This window comes from Danio aesculapii, chromosome 7 (assembly GCF_903798145.1).
Source record: "Danio aesculapii chromosome 7, fDanAes4.1, whole genome shotgun sequence".
Lineage (NCBI taxonomy): Eukaryota > Metazoa > Chordata > Actinopteri > Cypriniformes > Danionidae > Danio > Danio aesculapii.
This window is the reverse complement of record NC_079441.1, coordinates 22,485,047-22,510,239: the sequence shown is the minus strand read 5'-3', so window position 1 is coordinate 22,510,239 and position 25,193 is coordinate 22,485,047. Positions and strand designations below refer to the sequence as shown.

General features: G+C 35.3%; 3 protein-coding genes across 3 annotated transcripts; 2 read left to right on the top strand and 1 right to left on the bottom strand.

Annotated features, from left to right (window-relative positions):
- On the bottom strand, positions 1-3,365 carry nedd8 (NEDD8 ubiquitin like modifier). Its single transcript, XM_056461303.1, has 4 exons — positions 3,208-3,365; positions 2,908-2,955; positions 440-522; positions 1-361 (listed from the first exon to the last, which is right to left on the bottom strand). The coding sequence occupies exons 1-4, from the start codon at positions 3,223-3,225 to the stop codon at positions 241-243; spliced, it is 270 nt and encodes an 89-aa protein (XP_056317278.1). The 5' UTR covers positions 3,226-3,365; the 3' UTR covers positions 1-240.
- Positions 3,366-3,684: 319 nt separating this feature from the next.
- gmpr2 (guanosine monophosphate reductase 2) lies at positions 3,685-11,651 on the top strand. Its single transcript, XM_056461302.1, has 10 exons — positions 3,685-3,768; positions 4,158-4,293; positions 4,994-5,113; positions 6,478-6,561; positions 6,646-6,819; positions 6,913-6,994; positions 7,080-7,186; positions 8,781-8,823; positions 9,006-9,165; positions 10,922-11,651. The coding sequence occupies exons 2-10, from the start codon at positions 4,207-4,209 to the stop codon at positions 11,109-11,111; spliced, it is 1,047 nt and encodes a 348-aa protein (XP_056317277.1). The 5' UTR covers positions 3,685-3,768; positions 4,158-4,206; the 3' UTR covers positions 11,112-11,651.
- Positions 11,652-12,640: 989 nt separating this feature from the next.
- si:ch211-216p19.6 (E3 ubiquitin-protein ligase TRIM39) lies at positions 12,641-24,300 on the top strand. Its single transcript, XM_056462699.1, has 7 exons — positions 12,641-12,680; positions 16,472-17,034; positions 17,110-17,205; positions 18,769-19,002; positions 19,785-19,929; positions 20,087-20,113; positions 23,726-24,300. Exons 2-7 carry the CDS (start codon positions 16,474-16,476, stop codon positions 24,298-24,300), a joined length of 1,638 nt encoding a protein of 545 aa, XP_056318674.1. The 5' UTR covers positions 12,641-12,680; positions 16,472-16,473.
- Positions 24,301-25,193: the final 893 nt, after the last annotated feature.

Below are 25,193 nucleotides of genomic sequence, written 5' to 3'. Positions count from 1 at the left end.
TTAAATGGTGGCATCAATGTTTATTGTCAAAGTCATACATGAGTTTTACCTTAATTCAAACATTCCTTGTAAACTTAACAAAAAGAGCAGTTTCGCTCTTAACAAATGAAGTGGGAGTGGCATTAACAGGAAGAAGGTGATGAATGATCCAACAAACAAAGCATATGGTGGCAACCAGTCATTCATACAGTTGATCTGATGGTTTCTGAGTATCTAAGCTGACCAAGGCAGGACTGGCGGTTACATATTTAGGAGAAGCCTGTCGGGTTGTTGGTGGATTTGTCCACCTCTTAGAGCAAGAACCAGATGCAGCACCGAGCCGCCCTGGATCTTGTAATCTGCTGCCGTTTTCTCATCATTCCTGAGGGAGAAGAGATGTATTGTGGGTTAAAATGTATCTACAGAGCTGTCTAGGAGCAGGACATGTAAATTGACTTACATCTGTTTCCCACTGTAGATGAGTCTCTGTTGCTGAGGTGGGATTCCTTCTTTCTCCTCCACTCGCTCTTTTATTCTCTCCACCTGAATGAGATTCACATTAAATGAATGCACACAGAGTCAAAAACTGTGGCTTAAAGCGTCTAAAAATCACCTTAAATTTCAATACTGGCAGCCATCGACTTCTATAGAAGGGAAAACATACTATAAACTACCTGACAAAAGTCTTGTCACATATCCAAGTTTTAGGAACAACAAATAATAACTTGACTTCTAGTTGATCATTTGGTATCAGAAGTGGCTTATATGAAAGGCAAAGGCCTCTAGATTACGCTTATTTTGCCAAAATTAAATATGATCATGCCTTGATTTTAAGTTATTTAATTAGGACAGTAACGTCTGACTTTGCTTAGACAAAAGTCCTGTCACTTAACAGAAATAATGTACAGTACAGAATATAAAGTCATGGTGCAGTGGAAAAATAATTAACATTGTGTGTGACTCCCATGAGCTTGGAGGACTGCATCCATACATCAATAACTTATTAATAAAGTCATCTGAAATGGCAAAGAAAGCACTATTGCAACACTCCCAGAGTCTATCAAGATTCTTTGGATTTATCTTCGATGCCTCCTCCATCTTACCCCAGACATGCTCAACAATATTCATATCTGGTGATTAGGTTGGCCAATCCTGGAGCACCTTGACCTTCTTCGCTTTCAGGAACTTTGATGTGGAGGCTGAAGATTGAGGAGTGCTATCCTGCTGAAGAATTTGTCCTCTCCTGTGGTTTGTAATGTAATGGGTAGCACAAATATCTTCCTGTTGATGTGGCCATCCACTCTGCAGATCTTCTTCATGCCCCTTTACTGAATGTAACCCCAAATCATGATTTTTTTCTTCACCAAATTTGACAGATTCTGTGAGAATCTTGGGTCCATGCGGGTTCAGATAGGTCTTCTGCAGTATTTGTGATGATTGTGATGCAGTTCAACAGATGATTCATCAAAAAATCTATCTTCTGCCACTTTTCCAAATGATCAACTAGAAGTCAATTTATTATTTGTTGCTCTTACAACTGAGATCGACGACAAGACTATTGTCAGGTATTGTACATGTCTACCGGTTTCAAATATTCTTCAAAATATCTTAATTCGTGTCATCACTTGAAAGCAAGTACAATTTTTTAGGGTGAATAATACCTTTATCTTTTCAAACATTGGGCAGGGTTTCTGCAAGCATTACAAAACAAAATTTATTGAGGTAATTCATTCTCAATTAATGAAATTAATGAATTTTTTTATTCTTTAAATATCTTTTGTTCAACAGAAACTCACAAAGATTTGGAACCACTTGAGTAAATAGTGAGTAGATAGTGAGTAGAACTTTTTTAATCCTTTTATGTAATAATCGATTCTTCATAATTTGAGGACAATATGTCAGTATGTTCCCTAAATGTAAATTATTTAGAGAGCAAACAATAGACTGTAGAAACATTTTACAGGCGATCGATTTCACACCGATCTCTGTTGGTGTTCAAATAAATTATTAAAAACTAAAAGCTACCAAATACTGGAATAAGAAAATAACAGTGATTCCCTTTTTTTCTTGTTTTCTTTTTTTTTCATTTCCAGCATTGCAGTTTTTTAATGTTTTACGACGCCATACATGCATAGATACATGTTAATTATAGAAATATCAAATAAATATTATCAGAAACTATTTTATACAGGGTTCATACACATTTTTACTATTAAACTTCCATGACTTATCAAAAATACTTGTTGGAGATCATACATCTGAATACACTCACAAATATAAGCACAAATTCTGTACATCCACTTTCAGCAATAAATGCTTTCCTTTTTGTGTACATGTACACAAATGTTATTAAAACTGAAAAAAGTAAAAATAATTAAATAAATAAATAAATAAATAAATAGATGAAATAAGATATACATACACATAACAACAAACTATGTACATATAGGGAGTGATTCTTCCAATCTTAGGCAAACAGAAAAGTTCAGGTCTATGGGATGTTGCATAATTGGTCTATTTTTCCCCAAAATGAAATAAATTGTTAAATTTTCTGATTTACAAATGCGGTAATTTGCTCCATTTTATAAATTTCCATTATCATTTCAATCCATGCATTTAGGGTTGGACTTTCTTGTGAAAACCATTTCTTGGTCTTTTGTCCTGTTTTCAAGTGCAAATGCTTCAGAATTGTTAAATTAAGATCACTTATTTGTAGAGAATTACAAGATGTCCTCCTTTTTAACAATGAAATTACCAGATTCAAGGTATCCAAGAAGAAATTCACCCATTTCTTGTGAATGTAATGGATTTAATGCATGACATTAATGATTTAAGGCTTTCTGCTGACACAATAGGTCTTAAATTGTAGAACAGAAATGAAGACCTTTTAAAACCCTCAGAAACCCTGTTAAAAGTGTTATAGTTTACCTTATCTGTGGGCTCGATGTCAATCTCGATTTCTTTGCCTGTGAGTGTCTTTAAAAAAACAAGGCATTTGATTAGTCATTTACACACATTTCGCTCTAAATGAGCTATCATCAATTACTCCACGGCTTGTTATTATTTTAACAGTGCGCATTATATTGTAAAAAAGAGCTGTTTGTCAAATTTGCAATGCTTTACTTCTAACGTTACGTTATATTAAATAAAATACTTAAGATAGAGGCACAGTGACGAACTGACAAGAACTGTGCTGAATGAAACCGCTGTTCTGCGTTCGTTTCTTACCTTGACTTTAATTAGCATCGTGGCTTCGTCTGTTTTAGAAATACATGCAGAAAAATGAAACAAATACTGAAGCTGAAAGTTCAGATTTCTCTAATTCCCACAAATTCTCCGCCGCTCTCGGAGTTCCTGCGTCACTGCAAAATAATTCCCACCTTTCCAGTGTCTGAAGGAAGAGTTCCGAAGGGGCTCTGCGCAGATTGGCGGTCTTTGATAAAAAGAGACGATTTGGAATTACATATTTTTATATTTTGTAAAAATAAACAAGTTTTATTATATTTTAGTATATGAATAGACTTTTTACACTTTCCGAACTATCACTAAATAATAAAACATTTCAGTTGAGTCCAATCTGACCGGGAAAAGATCAATTTTGCGACAATTTCTGCGACAGTGCGCATCGCTGTTTGTAGTTTTTCATAAAACGTTTCAAGTTGAATTGACGCGCAAGTTGTCAGTTTAAAGACTACATGCCCTTGACAGTCAACTAAAACGACCGCCTTCAACCCGGAAACCAGTTTTATTCTCTCTCACTAACGAGGAGGTGCACGTCTACAGTTATAAGTAAGATAATATTCTCTTTTGTAAAATTTAAATAAGGTTTATGTAAGTTATAATTGCTTGTAATCATAGCAATAACATTTAGAGTCAAGTCGACAGAAAATCAGCTACGTTGCGCTCTTATGACCTGCAGTATCTGACAGCTAAGACATGTGCAGAACACATAACCAGCTGTGCTTACTTTATATCATTTGGTTATGGTAAATTATTTTAATCTGCTGCATTAAATGTCACTATTTTTGTAATGAAAATTGTGCAATATTTAGTATTGCAAAGATTAAAATAATTAATAAATATTTCCTGTCTCTCACTGTCACCCTCCCCCTCACAGAACATCTGCCATAATTGAATCAGGGGGAATGTTTTTCTTTCATTGTCTTGTGTTTTTCCAGGCAGTGTGATACGGTTGGATCAGTCTCAAGGCCATCCTCTCCAGCAGCCATGCCTCGCATTGAAAATGACATCAAACTTGACTTCAAGGATGTGCTGCTTCGACCCAAGAGGAGCACTCTCAAATCTCGCAGTGAGGTGAGTCAGACACTTGTGATTAGGGCTGCACGATATTGGAAAAATGCAACATTGCAATATTTTGTTATTCTGCGATATGAATACAACTTAACCAGATGACTTGAATATCTAAATTCATAAAGAATTTATAAGTTTACATAGACTGGGATGATTCTGTAGAGGAGTGCATCTGCATGGAGTATAAGAACCAATCTACAAGCACAGATAAATACAATAAAGAAAAATATACAAATTAAATAAACAGTAATTCCTCATTTTCTGAGAAGTCTAGTCCTTTTATGTATAGCAATTAAATAATCTAATGTAAAATACTGCAAAGTCTTCATTTTATGAATAATTCGATACAAATAATCGTTATTGAAGTTACAAATGAAACAATTTATAGGCATGAATGTGTTTAAAATCCTCACACAGTCACTGGCCTCTAAAACACACGCAAATGAATGAATTATAATCCAGACTCAACATTGCAGATCTTGTGATGTGACTTGTGAATGATCACACTGTGATATCAATGCTGAAACGATATATTGTGCAACCCTACTTGTGATATATTTTCGTTTATTTTTCAGGTGACGTATGACATATTAAGTTTGAGTTTGCCTCATTATAATCAAAGTTTCACTGCATTCATGGAGTGTAATGATGAGCTAAAATCTGGCTACTCTTTCATTCATTTTCACACTTTGCTCTGTTTCAGGTGGATCTCATGCGCAGCTTTACGTTTAGAAACTCAAAGGGCAGTTATCGTGGGATTCCCATCGTTGCCGCCAACATGGACACAGTGGGGACGTTTGAAATGGCCTTAGCTTTACATCAGGTATAAAATAAACCCTCCCTCAGTTTTAAATACAGCTAAACACACAATCTTGTCTTCAGAAATCAATAGAGATCAGAAGCTGACTTGGCTTTAAAAAGTAGTTTAAATGAAAGAAAGGTTGTGAATGCGTTATTGAGTTTAATTCTGACTTGTTATATTTTGGGTTCTTTAAGGTGCTGAAAATCCTTGAAAATCCTTGAATTTTTATCTAGTGTTTTTAAGGTTTGTAAAGTGCTCGGATATAACAAAAAGGACTTGAAAGTGCTTAAAAATGCAATTGTTTTGCTTTCATAATAATTTGTTACTAAATGGGTTAGATTAATAATTTTGTACTGTTGCTTTTGCATAAAATGAAAACAATGGAGTCTCAGCATGTTTGTACTTAGTATACTGTGCTATACTATACTCTATCATACTTCACAATAGTATAACAGATATAATCTTATGAAGTATGGACAGTAGGGCTGCCTGATATTGGAAAAAACGGACATTACAATATTTTAATTTACTCATTTCAATGCGATATAAATGCAATTTCACCAGGTGACTTGAATAGCTTGTAAAGAATTATTAGATATTATTAGAATTATAAGATTATTATTAGTAATAATTTTAGATCGATTTGGATGATTCTAGGGGAACATATCTGCTAAATACAATTAAATATGATAAAAATTCAAATATAATGAATAAAATGACAAGCAAAGTTAAATTTAACAGCTACAAATAAACAATGATTTCTGATTTTCTGTGGAGTCAAACAGTATTTAGCAACACAAATTAAATAACCATCGTATAATAATAATAATAACATTGTATCGTTTACATTGAGTAATTATATAACGTACAATTACAATCTTTAAGCTTCAAGCATTTCATTTGCTGTGCACAAATGGTTTAAATTAACCAGAAATGCTTACACAGTCACAGGCCTTAAAAACACATGTAAACAATAAACCTTCACTCTAGGGTTTAAATTTGAAATGACTCCACTATGTTGTTAACTGTAATGTCTAGTCAACTATTATCCCATCTACATTGCACATCCCTGCAATGTGACTATTGCAGACTCGCACACTGCAATGTCGATGATGAAACGATATATTGTGCAGCCCTAATGGACAGTATATGTATGTAATATGTAATTTGCCACACTTGTAAAGTGCTGGAAAAGTTTGAAAATGTACCTGAAAGTGGCTGAAAGGTGCTTATGTTTGACTTTAAAAAATCTATATTGGCTTATGAGTCGTCACGGGTTTATAGATGATAAGTACCTATCAACTATAAATTTGTGTATGTTTTTTTATGTGTGCATGTTTGTCTTTCTGGCCTTTAACATACTTATCATAACATTTTTATTGTAGTTTAGCCTCTTTACAGCCATGCAGAAGCATTACGGTGTTGACGACTGGAAGGAGTTTGCAGCCAAGCACCCAGAATGCTTAGAGGTGGGCATCTTTGCTAGTTTTTAAACACAGTTTAAATACAGATTGTTAGTATTTAGATAATCACTTCTTGCTTTCTTTGTCCAGAGTGTTGCAGTCAGCACAGGGACAAGTGAAGGGGACTTTGAGAAACTGGGGGCCATTGTTGCTGCTGTGCCTCAGATTCAGTATATTTGTGTGGATGTAGCCAATGGCTATTCTGAGCACTTTGTCAACTTTGTAAAAGACGTGAGGCAAAAGTTCCCCACACACACTATCATGGTTCGTCAACCAAAACAACGAATAACTATCTTATCCTCAATCTCTTTCTTGGAATGATCAGAATATTTTGAAAACTAAATTTGTGTTTTGTAGGCTGGCAACGTGGTCACGGGAGAGATGGTTGAAGAGCTGATTCTTGCTGGTGCTGACATTATCAAAGTGGGCATTGGACCAGGTGACATCATCACTCATGTTTCGACACAGTCTGAGATGATGTTCAGCTCATTTTTCAGTATTTTCACTCTTGTTTTTGTCTGTAGGCTCTGTGTGCACCACTCGTAAGAAGACCGGTGTGGGTTATCCTCAGCTGAGCGCCGTTATTGAGTGTGCCGACGCTGCACATGGCCTGGGGGGACACATCATATCTGTGAGACTCATTTCTGAAGCCCCTATACTGTCGCATTTTTTGTACCTATATTTTATTTTCACAAATTAAAGTAGACCATTCATTTGCATTTAATATGCTTTCTGCATAAATGAAATCACAAGACAAACAATCCATTAAATCAGTTCATCATTGTTAATTCAGTATGTTTTTCACCCTGAAATTAAAACCTCAGAGCTTTGAGCATGAAAGGAAACATTTATGTATTATTACATGCATATAAGTATTAATCTTAGTTCAAAATAATTAATCAAAATAATTCATACCCCCAGGGCTATATATATATATATAGTTGTCTGTAACTTTCTTATTGTGCTGCATCTTAAGTGAAGTTTATTTATAAACTAATTTCGAGAGGATCACGTGCTTATGATTGTCCACGACTGGTTCCACTTTAACCTACACTTGATTCACCAATCAGATGATTCCTAACTCACTATAAATAACCAGAGTTTCTTATTTCAGTATCTTCGTCTTGAAGAATAACCCCCACCCACCCCTTCTCCCCCTGCTTTCTTAATGGGTGGCCCAGTGATTAGCACTGTTGCTTCACAGCAAGAATGTCTCTGCTAAACCAGTTGACATTTCTGTGCGGAGTTTGCTCGTTCTCCCCGTGTTCGCATGGGTTTCCTCCCACAGTCCAAAAAACACGCAACCTAAGTATATTGAACATACCAACTTGGCATCATAGTCAAGCTCTTAGCAAGCCGCATATCTCTCCTTAGCCATCCCTATATCTGTCATTAGTCAGAAATAAGTCGAGGGAGTTCATCAAGATCTACCTGAGCTCAAACTCCCCTCTCACCATGCTAACGGGAGGGAGCCCCAGGCTCGAGGATCTTATAAGCTCAGGGCTCTCTCCCAGGACAGCATGCCAAACAAGCTCATTACCAATCACCAGCTAAGTGTGACCTCTTGAAAGTAATTAAATCTTATTCTTGCTGTCTGTGTTTTTAATATTAATGAAACAACAAAAGAGTATAGCTCAGTAATGGTTAACCTTTATTAATTTCATACAGGGATGATTATATACAGTATGTAATGGTAATTGATTATATATTTTTCATTTATGTAACTGAAATCTATACTGTTAGATACATGAAACACCTGAGAAGCACTGTTTATTTTTTAGCATTATTTTTGATGTATTCATTTCTTATTGTATTTTGTTTGTTGAGTTTTTTTGCCGTTACTTTTTTATTGAACATATTAATAATATTTTGGATTATTTTAATAGTATTTTTATTTAGTTATTTGTTTTTGTGGCCATATAACAAAAGCTATATCTGCATCAAATTTATATTTTCACTCCATTTGGAATTAAATTGGGTTCGTTATTTTTCTTCGAATATAAGCTTCTTTATATCACACCAAATAACTAAATGGGCCTTAAACTCCTAACATATGAAATATAGAAAACGTATTCAAATTTCTATAAATGTATTCTTTTTTTACTCTTATGGCACATATCAGTATTTAAAGGGTTTAAAATGAAGAGTAACAGGCACCCTATTTGTGAACAAAGAGTCTTTGAGCAGGTATCTGCTGAGCTTATCTGTTTTCTGTCTCTCTGTAGGATGGGGGATGTACTTGCCCAGGTGACGTCTCCAAGGCTTTTGGTAAGTCTTGGTAAACTGCATTATTACATTAGCATAAAACAAAAAAGCAAGGCGTCTTACTAACCACAACCGTTGAATTTGCATATTCTTTGTTTCCTTGCTGCCTCTGAATGCAACGTTTTTCAACTGTTGTCCTCAGTATCACATTTCAGTGGTGTTTGATTGGCTGACCTGTCTGCTAGGGGCTGGAGCTGATTTCGTGATGCTTGGAGGAATGCTGGCTGGCCATTGTGAGAGCGGAGGTGAAGTCATAGAGAAAAATGGCAAGAAATACAAGCTGTTCTATGGCATGAGCTCAGACACGGCCATGAAGAAGCATGCAGGAGGCGTAGCAGAGTACAGGTATTTATGTGGATGTTGTAAAGGGATAGTTCACCCAAAAATGAAAATTATTATATTGTCATCATATTGTCTGATCATATTTACATTCAAAGCTTCTACTGAGATAATAAAATGAAGCTTTAAATATCTGTCGTCATATTTAATTTAGTATCACCCTAAAAATACAATCTATTTTGTAGTACAGCTTATAAATGTATAGTTACGCCACGTTAGACCACCTGTGAATGTCCGCACCTCACTTTCATTTCCTCATTTTCAAGCAGGGGAGAAGGCTTTTCATGGCACAAAATATGCTGTTTTGAAAGACATATCTGAAGTAAAGTCATGCTTTTGCCAACAGAAAGTTACACCTACCGGCCACTTTGTTAGGTACACCTTAGTAGTACCAAGTTGAACCCCTTTTTGCCTTTAGAACTGCCTTAATCCTTTGTGGCATAGATTCAACAAGGTACTGGAAATATTCCTCAAGAGATTTTGGCCCATATTGACATGATAGCATCACTGTTGATGCAAGGCAGGATGGATCCATGCTTTCGTGTTGTTGACGCCAAATTCTGACCCCACCATCTGAATGTTGCAAAAAAAAAAAAATCGAGACTCATCAGACCAGGCAACGTTTTTCAGATCTTCTATTGTCCAATTTTGGTTATCCTGTAGCCCATCCACCTCAAGGTTCGACGAGTTGTGTGTTTAGAGATGCTCTTCTGCATACCTCGGTTGTAACGAATAGTTATTTGAGTTACTGTTGCTTTTCTATCAGTTTGAACCAGTCTGGCCATACTCCTCTAGCTTCTGGTATCAACAAAGCATTTGCGCCCACAGAACTGCCGCTCACTGAATATTTTACTTTTTTCGGACCATTCTCTGTAAACCCTAAAAAGGGTTGTGCTTGAAAATCCCAGTAGATCAGCAGTTTCTGAAATACTCAGACCAGTCTGTCTGGCACCAACAACCATGCCACGTTCAAAGTTACTTAAATCACCTTTCTTGCCCATTCTGATGCTCGGTTTGCAGCAGATCGTCTTGTGTACATGCCTAAATGTATTGAGTTGCTGCCATGTGATTGGCTGATTTGCGTTGGCAAGCAGTTGGACAAGTTTACTTAATAAAGTGGCTGGTGAGTGTATGTGTAGATAACTAACTTGTTACATATTTGAGGCAACAGAGGCACGCAAATTTAAACTCACGGGGAAAGTAGCAGACACTTAAATGCATGCAGTCATTTTGAGCGCTATAGTAGTTCTATGTAGAAATAATCATAGATATTACGGAATATAATAAAACGGATTCTGATCTGATTCTGATATTCATAATCTCTTTTTGTATGATAATCAACTCTTTTTGTAATTTTGATAAAATAAGAATGTTAGAAAGAAATATAAACACATTTAATAAACGTCAGGAAATTATAGATATGTGTTTTATTTTAACAAAGTTATTAAATTCCAAAAATTAAAAACGGTCAAAATGATCGCTTTGAAAGTTCTAGTGTTAAATAAACTTGTGTGGTTTTAAACCTTGAGTTTCTTTCTTCTGTTCAACATAAAAGACAATATTTGGAAAATTGTTGGTTGCTGGCACTTATTGACCTCCATACATAGGAGGAATTATTTTTTACTATGGAAGTCAATAAGTGCCAGCAACCAACATTCGCTTTTGAACAAGTGAAGAGTGAGTAAATAATGACAGAATTTTCATTTTGGGGTAAACTATTCTAGTGTCTAGTGATTTAACCATCCTTATTTGTGTTTTTCAGGGCATCTGAGGGTAAAACGGTTGAAGTGCCTTATAAAGGGCCCGTGGATGTGACTCTGAGAGACGTTCTAGGTGGAGTTCGCTCCACCTGCACTTATGTGGGCGCTGCTAAGCTAAAAGAGTTGAGCCGTCGTACCACCTTCATTAGGGTGACCCAGCAGCTCAACACAGTGTTCGGTAATGATAATTAAGACATATTAATCCACATTGGGCCAAATGATGCCAAATCCATGCGAAGGTCGTTTTATCCTGGGTGTGGTCAAGTACGCACACACATGCATGTTCACATACGCACACACACACAAACACACACACACAAGGTCATTTACCGTTTCTTTTTGATCAGCCAGCCTGTCTTCGGAAACTACTCATTTTGAAAGTAACTGGGTAGTTTTCTAGGGCGATGTTATTCCAACTTCTTACATTCAGTCTGTTGGTTTAACTTGAGACACTGTGCTAATAGTATATGTTTAATCCAGTTTGTATTTTAGGTCATAGCCTTAAAATCTCAAGTTTGTTTTTGGTTTGTTTGTGTAACCTTAGATCAAACAAGAGCCTCATATTTTATCCAGATAATTGGGTACTATTTTAGACTTTGTTGTCAATTTTAAATGAATGTCTATCTATGCCTAATGTCTTACATTCAGATACTTTCTGATTTAATAATCATTCCTGGACCAACTCAGATCTTTAAAGGGTTATTAAAAGTATTAGCAGTCTATTATATTATATCCAGTATATATATATATATATATATATATATATATATATATATATATATATATATATATATATATATATATATATATATATATATATATATATATATATATATATTAGCAGTTTATAATATAGCATATATTTAAAAACCAAAGCCAAGCTGTTGTTTTGAAATGCTTTTAACATTTCCTCCAGTGTCGTCTATGTAGCAGATGCAGCGTTACACAATCTTTTAAAGTCTTAATCAGTTTTTGTCACAGTATTGGCATGATTTGATGCATTTGAGCCTGATTTGAACATTAGACAGCTTTCATAGTTGTTCGCTTAACTGTTGATTAACCTTAATTTAATTTCGTTTGTATCTTTTTTGTTATTATATACCGTAGCTCATACGTTTGACATTCCTTAGTGTCCTTATACATTGTCATTAATGTTGCTTGTGCAGATATACCTATATTGAACTTTTCATGACGGTGAGTCAAATTATGTTCATATATTCAGGTGTTAACATTCCTGTGTTGTTTTGTGGAAATAAATGAGTTGGATAATCATTGAAGAATGGCTTGAGTTCTTTGCTGTTATTTTTGTAGGTACAATGTTAGTGACCAGAATCATTATGTTTTGATATTTTTCTAATACATATATTTTAAATAATTTTAATGATTTCTTATACATGGTCATGGATCACAAGATTTTACAGGCCAGAATTATGTTATATGTTCTGCAGACAATGTCTTGTATAGTTGAAAATAAGTTCTTTATGCACATTTAATTCAGTATACATATTTCCAGGATGTATGATGTAGTTCTGGCTAAATATATATTTTACATTACTTATAAAATCTCTAAATAATAATTCTCTTAATTCTACAACATTAGATTTAAAAGAAAATATTAATAAATCTGCAGTAAATCTGTTACCGAAGTATATTTTGCCTTTTAGATTCGTAGAATTACTACCCACAATTATGCAAGATACAGGAAATGAGGAAGGAAATGATGTCACTTTGGCTCGGTGAAAAGATTTGAAGCACGGAAAGGTATGTGTACTCTTTCTGAGAAAATATTTTGATCTAAAAAATCTTACAGCTAGTGGAAATTTGCAGAGCATTAAAAATTACGACAAAAAATCTGACCTGTCACAAAGTGTGTTGTTCAAAGGTCTTTTTATCATGCTTTCATTAGTGCCATGTATAGCAATAGTGCTATCAAGTGGAGTTTTTGTATATGTTTAAACTGGTCAAATCTGTTACTGCAATATAATTAACGGTAACAGAGTTGACAAATGGTTTCACTAAGACGCTGGAAACAATTTTTGGGTGGGTTTCTTAACTTTTTCAGGTGCAAAATGTATCTCCCATTATAGAATCACCCAGGTACATCATTTGTAATATTTTAAACAAAATATTTGTTCATAATTTGAATATATATATATATTGTATTATATATAATTGTGTTTGCATTTGTAAAGCACTTGATGTGTGTGTGTCAAAGTCTATGTAAACAAGTTGGTGCCCTTTGGTATTGTGTTTAGTAATTATCTGACAAACCCTATTTAACTTTCTTGTTAACCTAACTTTCCATTATTTACTTTCTAAAATTGGGACTGAAAACCTAGTCATCAACAGAAAGTGTAAATGCTATAATAACCTTTGACAAGAGGCATGTTATGTGGACAGAAAAAAACACTCAGTGTAGTTCCTTATAAAAGAAGAAAAAAAATCAGATTTTTATTACTGCCTTTTAAAAACGACCATTGGAAATAGGCTAATTTTACAACTAGAGTTAGATTTTTACAACTGTTGTTAATTTTACTACTGTTAAGCAGTTAAACAGTTGAGTTTTAGCATTTTTGAATCCATTCATCTAAACTCTGGATCTGGCAGGAGTACTTTTAGCTTAGCTTAGCATAAATCATTGAATTGGATTAGACCATTAGCATCTTGATGCTCAAAATGTTCCTATTTAAACCGTGTCTCTTCTGTAGTTATATATCCAGGATCGCACTTAGGGATTTGGGGGCCCTACGCATGTCCAGGTATGGGGCCTTAGCATTAAAATTCAAAACACTGCCTTACATAGACATTTTTTCTCTCTAGATTCAGGGTTTTTGTAAATAAACTGCATATATATAAATATATATATATATATATATATAGATCTATATATATATATATATATTGAGAAGGTTCCACATTTTATATATATATATATATATATATATATATATATATATATATATATATATATATATATATATATATATATATATATATATATATATATATATATAAAATGTGGAACCTTCTCAATGTAAAAGCAAACACAATAAATTCACAAATTAAAAAAACTACTTCATAAACTACGTAGTTAACCGTCAAGTGCCTGGAAACCAAACCAAAATTCCGCCTGGATTTTGTCTACCCAAATTCAAAAGCTTCCCAAATCCACATGCAGAGGTTTAAATGCAAAAGTTTGGTATCATTTTAAAGAAAACCCTTTGAATTTTCATAAAACAGTGAGGAAAATAATTGTATATGTTGTCTGTGTTATAATAAAACCCTCCAAAAAAAGAGGCGCTTTTTTAAAAAAAATGTGTAAACTCAAATTTGAAGGTGTACCTTTTAGGTTCTCTGTGGTCTAGGTGGCTGTAATTAATTTTGTTGGTTCCTGCACATATCAGTAATCATAGAAAAAAATTCAAATGTCTGTATCATATTCTGTCAAAAAGTTATTCTATTATATCTGATGAGAGAACGGAACCACTTATGGGGGTATTGGGCCAGTACGAACCTTTAAAAATTAAAGAATGCTAAAGTAAATAATGTCACGGACCCGGTACCAGGTACACAGAGTTTAGGAGGTTAGCCATGCTTGTGATTTGTGATTCGATTTTTATATTTGCAGTATGGAAGGTTCCACTATTCATGGGTGCCCTGGCTGAATAATAACATTAAAATCTTAATGTTATAGACAGCTTTTGCAACATATGATAGAAAAATTTGATAAGAGCTATATGATCAATATAGGCTTCTTGCCATAGGGCGGGGTCCCCTAACTCCCCGGTGCCCTACGCGACTGCTTACCTCACTTATTGGTTAAGTCCACCCCTGGTTATATCGTCTACTAAGACTGACAGAAAATAAAAAGTTCCTATTTTCTAGGTCAATATGGTTAGGAACTATACTCTCATTTTGGCAGTAATCAAGGAACTTTTGCTGTACCATGGCTGCAGCAAGCAATTATTTTACGCAAGCTGTTACCTGGGGACTATGTTCAGGCATGCACTGCATTGCGCCTTAATTATAATGTCATGGGAATGAGGGTTCCTAGTCATATCGGCCTAGAAAATATCAACTTTTATTTTCACAAAAAACTCATAGATCTAGAAATGTGCGCTAACAAAGTATAATGGTGGATTTTCCATTTCATGACAATCATTTTCAATACTACTGACAAAACTACACTGTAAAAAAAAATCTGTTATTTTATGTTTTATTCTGGCAGCTGGGGTGCCGAAAAAAAAACGTAAAATAACGGCTGTTAAATTAGACATTTACAGTAAAATAACAGATAGAAAATTACATCAATTTATAGAAAATTTACATTTAAGTACATTTCTGTATTTTACTGTAAATGTCTGTAATTTAATTGGCATTATTTTACGTTTTTTGCGGCACCCCAGCTGCTGAAAAAAAACATAAAATAGCAGATTTTTTTTACAGTGTACCACATAATGTTTACTGCAATATACTGTAGAGGTGTTTGTCCTTTTTCATTATTTTCAAACTTATTAAAGTTTTCCAAAAGGAAACAGTGGCTTTAGCATCAATGCCAGTCAAAGCTTTTACTATCAGATCAAATTTTGAGCATTACGCAGTCACGAGCTGTGATTTATTAGCTCAGAAGAGTAGGCTACCTAGCTCAAGTTGTACTTAAGCAAAAATAGAGATTTAAAAATCTACTTAAATATAATAAAGTAAGAAAGTCATTACTGTACCTTCCTCCCCTGGCAGTAAGATATAATTTAGTTCAATTTATGTTTATTTCTATAGCGCTTTTACAATGTAAATTGTGTCAAAGCAGCTTAACATTGAAGATTATAGTACATTGAAAATGTGTCAGTCCAGTTTTCAGAGTTGAAGTTCAGTTTAGCTCAGTTCAGTGTGGTTTAAATTTCACTGCTGAAAGTCTAAAGACCTAAGAGCAAATTCATCGATGCGCAGCTCCACAAGTCCTAAACCAAACAAGCCAATGGCGACAGTGGGAATGAACAACTTCACCAATTGATGAAAGTGAAGGAAAAAAACAATCAATCAATCAATGAATCAATCAATGTCCTGTATCCACAAATGCTGAGGTCTCTCCACTTTTTTTCCTATACTGACTATAACCATTAGAAATGTTGACTGTGTCCTTTCTTTGTGCTACAATCATTGCTGCTTTCTAATCCGCTCCCTGTGTTTCCACAAAATAAAGGGTTTGTGTTCAAATCAAATTCTTTGTTATTTTGTAAAATTTTCTTACTAGCATGGTCTAGGCACACCAGATGAATTTGTTAGTGAAATGTATTAATTTCCAATTGCTTATTGAACTCATTCATCGCCCTTGCATTTTAATGATTTCAGCTGAAGAAATAATCGTACAGGTCTATTGTGTCCAATGCAAATCTGTATTGCAGTATCAATTAAACCACCTGTCGATGTCGATTATTTTACATCCTGCTTCCAAACCGGTCTGACTAGTGAAATTTCTTTAAATGGGATGGGCAGACAGGGAGACAGTATATCTTCAGCATATATGTGCTTTGTTTGTTGTCTTCTCCCATCAGCGATGGCTGTTTGCAACAGTCCACAGAATGCAGAGCAGTTCCAGTGTTCAATATGCCAGGACATCTTCACTGACCCGACAACCATTCCATGTGGACACAACTTTTGTATCGAATGTATCCGTCAACACTGGGACAGCAGTAGGAAGACCAGCTGCCCCCTTTGCAAAAATCATTTTAACTTAACACCAGAGAGTCTGGACATCAACAGAGAGTTCAAAGAGATCATTGAACGACTGAAGAGGGTTGAAAGTCCTGTTCAGCCTGGAGTTGTAGTGTGTGATGCCTGTACAAAAATAAAGAGAGGAGCTTTGAAGTCTTGTCTGCATTGTGAAGGATCTTTCTGCAAAACTCACCTTGAACCTCATAACACCGTAGCCAAACTGAAGCAGCACAAACTTATCAATCCTGTGGAGAATCTGGGGGATTATATCTGCCCGACTCACGAGAGACCGCTGGAGTTGTTCTGCAGAGATGACCAAATGTGTGTGTGTCTGTCGTGTACGATAAAAGACCACAGAACACACAACATTGTCCCGGTAGAGGAGGAGAGCGAAAAAAGAAAGGTCAGACATGCTAAATCTGTATCTGCGCTTTAGTGGCTTGAACATGTTGACTTAAAGAAATGTTGATTTCCACAGTCTCAGTTTGGGAAAAAGCAGGCCGAGGTTCATTTGATGATCCAGAACAGAATGAAGAAAATTGATGAAATCAAATGCTCAGTGATGTTAAGCAAGGTCAGCCATTTTGAAGTTCTTTGTTTAATATGGCTTTGTCGTATGAATATATTGTTTTTATTTACATTTGAAGACTCTTTGGTAAGGGGCGACGTGGTGGTGCAGTGGGTAGCGCTGTCACCTCACAGCAAGGTTGCTGGTTTGAGCCCCGGCTGGGTTTTCTTTGTGGACTTTGCACATTCTCCCATGTTGGCATGGGTTTCTCCGGTTTCCCCCAGAAGACCAAAGACATGCACTATACGTGAATTGGGTAAGCTATATTTTCCATAGTGTATGTGTGTGAATGAGTGTGTATGGGTGTTTTCCAGTGATGAGTTGCAGCTGGAAAGGCATCTGCTGCATAAAACATGCTGGATAAATTGGCGGTTCATTCCGCTGTGGTGACCCCTGATTAATATAGGGACTAAGGTGAAGAGAAAATGAATGTATGACCCCTTTGTAAACCATTTTGATCACTTCATTTCATTTCATCATTCGTTGTCATTCTCCACTTGTTCAAAACCTATTTGAGTTTCTTTCTTCTGATGAACAGAAAAGGAGATATTCTGAAGAATGTTGGAAAATGGCAGCCATTGACTTCCATAGTATTGTTTTGTTGTTGTTCCTGCTATGAATTCCAGTGGTTGCTACTGTATGTTTCCAACATTGTTCAGAATATCTTTTGTGTTTATTTATTCATTTTCCTTCGGCTTAGTCCCTTAATTATCAGGGGTCGCCACAGCGGAATGAACCGCCAACTATTCCGGCATTTGTTTTACGCAGCAGATGTCCTTCCAGCTGCAACCCAGTACTAGGAAACACCCATAACTCTTGCGTTCACACACACACATTATTACACTACATCCAATTTTGTTTACCCAATTCACTTATCGCATGGCTTTGGACTGTGGGGGAGACCGGAGCACCAGGAGTAAACCTACGCAAGTGGGGAAAACATGCAAATTTCACACAGAAACGCCAACTGAGACTAGAACCACCGACCTTCTTGCTCTGAGGTGACAGTGCTAACCACTCAGCCATCCTAAAGAAACTCATAAAAGTTTAAAACCCTTGGTGTAAATGGTTCACAGACTAAGGGTTTGCAATAACTTAACGCAGGATGGCATATTTTTCTGCCAAAAACCTCAAATGAGCTGCATTATAACATCTCAGGAAGGGTTACATGTCCTTAAAGGGACAGTTTACCCAAAAGTAAACACCTCTTCATTATAACGTCATCACACTAAAGTGGTTTTACACTTTTATGAACTTCTGTTTGAACATTAAACAAGATATTCTGAAGAATGTTGTAAAAAAAAAAGCTGTAACTGCATGAATAATAGCAACAAAAATCCTATGAAAGTCAATGGCTATTTTCCCACATTCTTCAATATATTTTCGTTTGTGTTCAATAGGGATTAAGACAAGCTAAAGACATTGTCATGTTTTATTCTATTGTATAAAATGCAATAATAACAAACTGATTTTTCTGTTTTTCTTTAAATCAATTTATGCATATGTCAAAATACATTACTGCTGAGTAGCATTGTTATAAGACTGACGGTAGACTATTTGCTTACTTAGCAAAGCTCAGAAAAAGAGAAAGCCGGCTGTGTGGAGGTGTTTGCTGATCTGATGCGCTCCATTGAGAGATGTCAGTGTGAGCTGCTGGAGGTGATGGAGCAGAAGCAGAAAGCAGCAGAGAAACAGGCTGAAGATCTGATTAAAGAGCTGGAGCAGGAGATCAGTGAACTGAGGAGGAGAAACACTGAGCTGGAGGAGCTCTCACATACTGAAGATCACCTGCACCTTCTACAGGTCTCTCTCTCTCTCTCTCTCTCACTTTCTCACTCTCTCTCTCTCTATTTTCAATTCAAATGAGCTTTATTGGCATGACTTGTCAAGTATAGCCAAAGCGTTGCACATTACATTAACAATGAATGAAATAGTATAGTAAGTATATAATATTTATAGGAAATATATAATATTTAGTTGAAGTCAGAATTATTAGTCCCCTTGTGTATTTTTCCCCAAATTTCTGTTTAACGAAGAGATTTTTTTTCAACACATTTCTAAACATAATAGCTTTAATAACTCATTTCTAATAACTCATTTATTTAATCTTTGCCATGATGACAGTAAATATTATTTGATTAAATATTTTTTAAGACACTTCTATACAGCTTAAAGTGACTTTTAAAGGCTTAACTAGGTTAATTAGGCAAGTTAGGGTAATTAGATAAGTGATTGTACAATGATGGTTTGTTGACAATCCAAAACAAATATTGCTTAAGTGGGCTAATAATATTGACCTAAAAGTGTTTTAAATTAAAAACTGCTTTTATTCTAGCCAAAATAAAACTAATAAGACTTTCTATAAAAATAAATCACAAGAAGGCGAATCATTTTGACTTGATACATAAGTTAAAAAACAATTAGATATTCGATAAATACATATGCACAATAAAAATACTAATGGCATTATTAAAAAGACATTGAAAGAAAAAATCTATATAAAATAAATGCACAACGTTCACTTCAGCCTATATCACTGCTCTCATATCGCACTGAGGGATTTTCTCCTCTCTCTTCTGTTGTAGATTTATCCATCCCTTTGCAGGCCTTTAGACACCAAGATCTGGACTGGGATCAGTGAAACTCATCTAAGGGAGGATGCTGTGAGAAGAGCTCTAACAATACATCAGGGATTTCTCAATGATGTAATGGTGAAGATTACAGGAATTGGTGAGCTTTAAATAGCCTTTTCCCTTGCATTTGTCATATGAATAAATTGAAATCCAGTTACGCTGCAAGCATTCAAATTTATTAAGAGTGAGAATATTTTTTAAACTTTACAGTAAATGGTGAAAATAATGACCAACTTTATTAATTATTTCTACAGAGCTGAAGAAGATCAAGAAGTTTACAGGTATGAGTTTGCTGTGCAGTTTTCCAAACTTTGCACATACATACACAAATAAACATTGTATTATTGATATAAGGGGGTCTCTTTAACTGTGGACACTTTTGGCCCTGTGAACATTTAGTAATTATAATCACTTGTCTTCCTATTTTGTCTACAAACAATGTATGTACATATATCACAATACATACAATTAAAGTCAGAATTATTAGCCCCCCTCTTCAATTTTTTTTTTTATATTTCCTAAATTATGTTTAACAGAGCAAGGAAGTGCACAGTCACAGTATGGCTGATAATATTTTTTCTTCTAGAGAAAGTCTTATTTGTTTTATTTTGGCTAGAATAAAAGCAGTTTTTTCAAAACCTATTTTAAGGTCAACATTATTAGCTCCTTTAAGCTATATATTTTTTCAATAGTCTACAGAACAAACCATCGTTATACAATAACTTGCCCAATTACCTTATCCTGTGTAGTTAACCGAATTAACCTAGTTAAGCATTTAAATGTCACTTTAAGCTGTATAGAAGTGTCTTAAAATGTATCTAGTCAAATATTTTGTACTGTCATCATGGCAAAGATAAAATAAATCAGTTATTAGAAATGAGTTATTAAAATTTTTATGTTTAGAAATGTGTTGAAAAAAATCTCTCCGTTAAACAGAAATTGGGGGAAAAATTAACAGGGGGGCTAATAATTCTGACTTCAACTGTATATCACAGTAATTTTTTCCTGAATGTTAATACAAATCTCTTGTATAATATCCAAATTGAAGCATTTTGTTTTTGACAACTACAGTTTGATTAGACATAAATTTTGTTCACATGTTGTATTTACAGTATGTTTACCAAGCCTTTGGACATTTTGAAAAAAAAAAAATAAATAAAATAAAACGTTGTGATGGTAAAACTGGTATTAATAAAAAAAACTAACTGATTACCATACAATAGGAAATTACCTTAATATATATTTTACTCTTTATATTGATCATCACAGTTTTAAATGATATTTGGCACCAAACATTTGGAGAGAACGAAAACAAAAAACACAAAGAGCACAAATTACTCTCAAAACAAATAAAAAAGGATTTTGCTGCTTGTTCAAACTCCTTATGTAAAATTAGCTACATAACAATTAACAATTCTTTTGAGATTTTTTGGGACAACTTAATTGTTTAATGTTCAATCCACTTAAAAAAGCATTTTAAAAAATGCAGGGTTCCACACAATACTTTCATGCTGTCCCAAAAACAAATCCATTTGTTAACTTAATCTTTTATACAAATTTAAGTAGGTTGAACATAAAGCAATTAAGTTGTCCCCAAAAACTTAAGAATTGTGTTGTTTCAACTCATTTTAATAAAGTAAGCAAGTCATTTTTTGAGTGTGTAGCAATTAAAATGATAAACACAGAAAAGCATTTTCAGGGAGTTGAACGTTTTAATGTTTTTACATTTAAATACACTCTTTAAATAAAGGTGCCAGGAATAAAAATGGGTTTTCACAGTTCTGCCAAAGTTCCTCAAATAACCTTTTTGTGAACAGTTTTTCAAATAATACATCTAGGGTCCCACTCTTTATAAGGTGGCCTTAATAGGGTATATGCAGAAGTATGCAGAAGGACTTTTAATTTGTCAGTAACCTTGGTCAAGCGCTTCCGGTGAACTGTATGCTGTTACAAAATTGGCGCACTGAATGTCTGTTTTCTTTAAAAATCAGCGATCTCCACTAGCTGAGTGATATCTGATATAAAGTGTGTCTCAGCAATGAGCAAGAATCACTGCATTAAGGGTGCTTTCACACCTGCCTTATTTAGTTTGGTTGAATCGCACTAGAGTTTGTTTTCCCTTTTGGTGCGGTTCTCGTTTGGGCATGTGTCACTCGAGTGCGCACCAACAGCGAACCAAAAAAGGATACCGAGACCTACTTGAAGAGGTGGTCTTGGTATGCTTTTGAATGAACCCTAGAGCGGTTTGTTTGTGGTAAGAACATGATCCAAAAAGTACTGTGCCTTTTGGACTAAACAGTTTTAAACCGAGAGAAGGGGGGGGGGGGGGCATTACCTGATGGATCGTTGGTAATATTTCCGGAAGATGACCATGCCGCAGTTTAGCTAAATTAATTCACGCCTCCTCCTAACGCCGTCGCCGTTTGCAATGCACATCGTTTTTCAGCCACAGCAGCCACATTATTCTCGAAATGTATACTTTGTCTAAAGTGTTGTATACGAACTATATAGTATACTATGACCAGGGATACAATCAGCCATTGCAGTGACAGTTAGCAGTTTAGGAAATACGTTCAATAACATCTGGCCAATGAGTGATGTGGATTTTGTCACATGACTGCATTTTGGTTCTTTTCAACTGGTTCGGCAATCAATGTGGTGTAAAAAATACCCAAAACGGCAGAGAAATGCTACAATGTATCATTTGTTGCCCTTGGTCGGACCAAGTGAACCGCAGATGTGAAAGCACCCTAATTTACATTTTCCCCGCTGTGTCTTTAAAATATGAACATTTATTTTAATGTATAAACACTTTTTCCTTTCGTTTTATGCTTGAGCAACTAAATGAATGCCAAAGTCTATTTAACTGATTGTATTTCAATTACATTACAACACAGATGCTGTAAAAGGAACCTTATAAAATGGAAAAAGGTCACATTAACTGTTCACCGGCAGTATTCACCAGAAGTTTATCAGTATGGGAAGAAATACTAGCTCTGCATATACCCTATTACTACTGTATGTAAATATATTTAAAGTAATCTTTTGATTCAATGAACTTATTATGTACATACATGTTTTTACATTAAAAATGTGTTTGCAATTACATCTGTAATTAATTTCTGTTATTACATATTTAATTACACCACTGACCATCCCTTAACCTTTACCCACTCATACCACCCAACAAGTGCCTAACCTAACCTTACCTGTATCCCACCTCAAGTCTATCCCTCTAGAAGTGCTCTGCGAAACAATTTGAACACAATAGGTACATTGTACATATTTTATTAATGTAAGTGCAGAGCAGTTAAGGACACTTAATATAATAAAAGTTTCATAGTGTGAAGACTAATTTTATAATCTAAAGAACAGTTTTGTGCAATGACAATTTTCCATGGATGTTAAAGCATCTTCATGGAACCATCAAAGCCAAAACCCTTTATTTCAAGAGTTCACACTTAGCTGATGATTAATAAATAAAGCGGGTTTGACATGCTATCCTGGGAGAGAACCCTGAGCTTGGACGATCCTCGACCCCGGGGCTCCCTCCCATTTCAGTGGGGGAGAGGGGAGTCTGAGCTTAGGTAGGTCTTGAGAGTTCCATTGTATTTAGCTAAGAAAGAGAGGAAAGAGTCTGGGTGGATTGGGGGATTCTTCAAGACAAAGATGACTAAGTGAAGGAAATCTGGCTATTTATGAGTGTTTGGAGTCATCTGATTGGTATATCATATGATTGCTAATTCAGGACCAGCCGTGGTCATCATAAGCATGCAAAACTCTCGAAATCTGTTTATAAATAAACTTTATTTGGTTATCAGAGTTTTGTATTTAATCCTACACCACAAATATATGGTTTTAACTGTACTTCTAAATTGTGATCTCTCCCTCAGTGAACGTGACTATGGATCCTGAAACTGCTCACCCCAAACTCTTCTTGTCTCAGGAAGACAAACAAGCTGAATACGGAGAAACACGTCAGCCTGTCCCTGACAATCCATGGAGGTTTGATAAGTGCCCCAGTGTCCTGGGGAAGGAGGGATTCTGCTCTGGCAAGTTTTATTTTGAAGTGCAGGTAAAAGGGAAAATGGAGTGGGATTTAGGAGTGGCGAGAGAGTCTGTTAACAGGAAGGGAATAATTACTCTGAGTCCTAGGAACGGACTGTGGACTCTGTGGTTGAGGAATGGAGCTGAATATAAGGCCTGTGACTGTCTGTCTGTGTCTCTCTGCCTGAAAGTGAAGCCCCAGACGGTGGGTGTGTTTGTGGATTATGAGGAGGGTTTAGTCTCATTTTATGATGTAGAGTCCAGGTCTCATATCTACTCTTTCACTGGTCAGTCTTTCACTGAGAAACTCTATCCATATTTCAGCCCTGGCTTTAATTATGGAGATAATAATTCAGACCCGCTGATCATTTCACCTGTCAGCAAGAAAAACTGGACTTTAATGAATGATGACTGTTTGTAAAAAAAATAAAAAAAATAAAAATAAATTATATATATATAAATATATATATATATATATATATATATATATATATATATATATATATATATATATATATTTTTTTTTTTTTATATGTTCCATTTCTAATTATGTTATATATATATATATATATATATATATATATATATTATATTACAATACCTCTAATAAAATGAATATTTTGTAACTTACAGTTGTGTTGATTTGTATGTTTGCTAAATGTTTGTATGAGCTAGTAACTGTATTCACAGAAAAAAAATATTATTTGGATACTTTTGTCTCTTTAGACTAAACAAATACATGCCATCATTTAAGCACCCTATCCTATACCGCTTGTATCCGAGATCTTGTCCTTTCGGTCATAACCCAAAGCTCATGACCATTGGAGAGAGTAGAAACGTAGATTGACTGGTAAATTGAGAGCTTTGCCTTTCATCCAACCTGGACATGACAAGCCACCGTAGCCTCAACATCAAACCACCCCAGTGCATGCTGAAGGTCCAAGTTCAAAAAAGTCCAACATGCAATGAAAACAAGTCTGACTTATTGCCGGCAATGTGAACCAAACTCCTGCTCTGTTCATTAAGGGGACAGACAGCCCCTAACAGAGCGCCTCCCACAGAATGGTGCAAGAGACACGGTCGAATGCCTTCTCCAAATCCATGAAACACATGTAGACTGGTTGAGTATTCTCCCATGAAACCTTGAGCACCCTGGTGAGGGTATAGATCTGAGCCAGTGTACCACAGCCTGGAGGAAAACCGCATTGTTCCTTATGGATCGTAGGTTCAACCATCGGCCGGATCCTCCTCTTCAGTTCCCTGGCATAGACTTTCCCAGAGAGGCTGAGGAGTGTGATCCCCTTATAGTTGGAG

Coding starts and splice junctions, on each gene's coding strand:
- nedd8 (XM_056461303.1), bottom strand. Junction 523..2,907: donor ACATCGAGCCCACAGATAAG/GTAAACTATAAC, acceptor AATCTCATTCAG/GTGGAGAGAATAAAAGAGCG. Junction 362..439: donor ATCTACAGTGGGAAACAGAT/GTAAGTCAATTT, acceptor CTTCTCCCTCAG/GAATGATGAGAAAACGGCAG.
- gmpr2 (XM_056461302.1), top strand. CDS start 4,207: ATGCCTCGCATTGAAAATGACATCAAACTTGACTTCAAGGATGTGCTG. Junction 4,294..4,993: donor CTCTCAAATCTCGCAGTGAG/GTGAGTCAGACA, acceptor GCTCTGTTTCAG/GTGGATCTCATGCGCAGCTT. Junction 6,820..6,912: donor TCCCCACACACACTATCATG/GTTCGTCAACCA, acceptor TGTGTTTTGTAG/GCTGGCAACGTGGTCACGGG.
- si:ch211-216p19.6 (XM_056462699.1), top strand. CDS start 16,474: ATGGCTGTTTGCAACAGTCCACAGAATGCAGAGCAGTTCCAGTGTTCA. Junction 17,035..17,109: donor AGGAGAGCGAAAAAAGAAAG/GTCAGACATGCT, acceptor TGATTTCCACAG/TCTCAGTTTGGGAAAAAGCA. Junction 17,206..18,768: donor GCTCAGTGATGTTAAGCAAG/GTCAGCCATTTT, acceptor TTGCTTACTTAG/CAAAGCTCAGAAAAAGAGAA.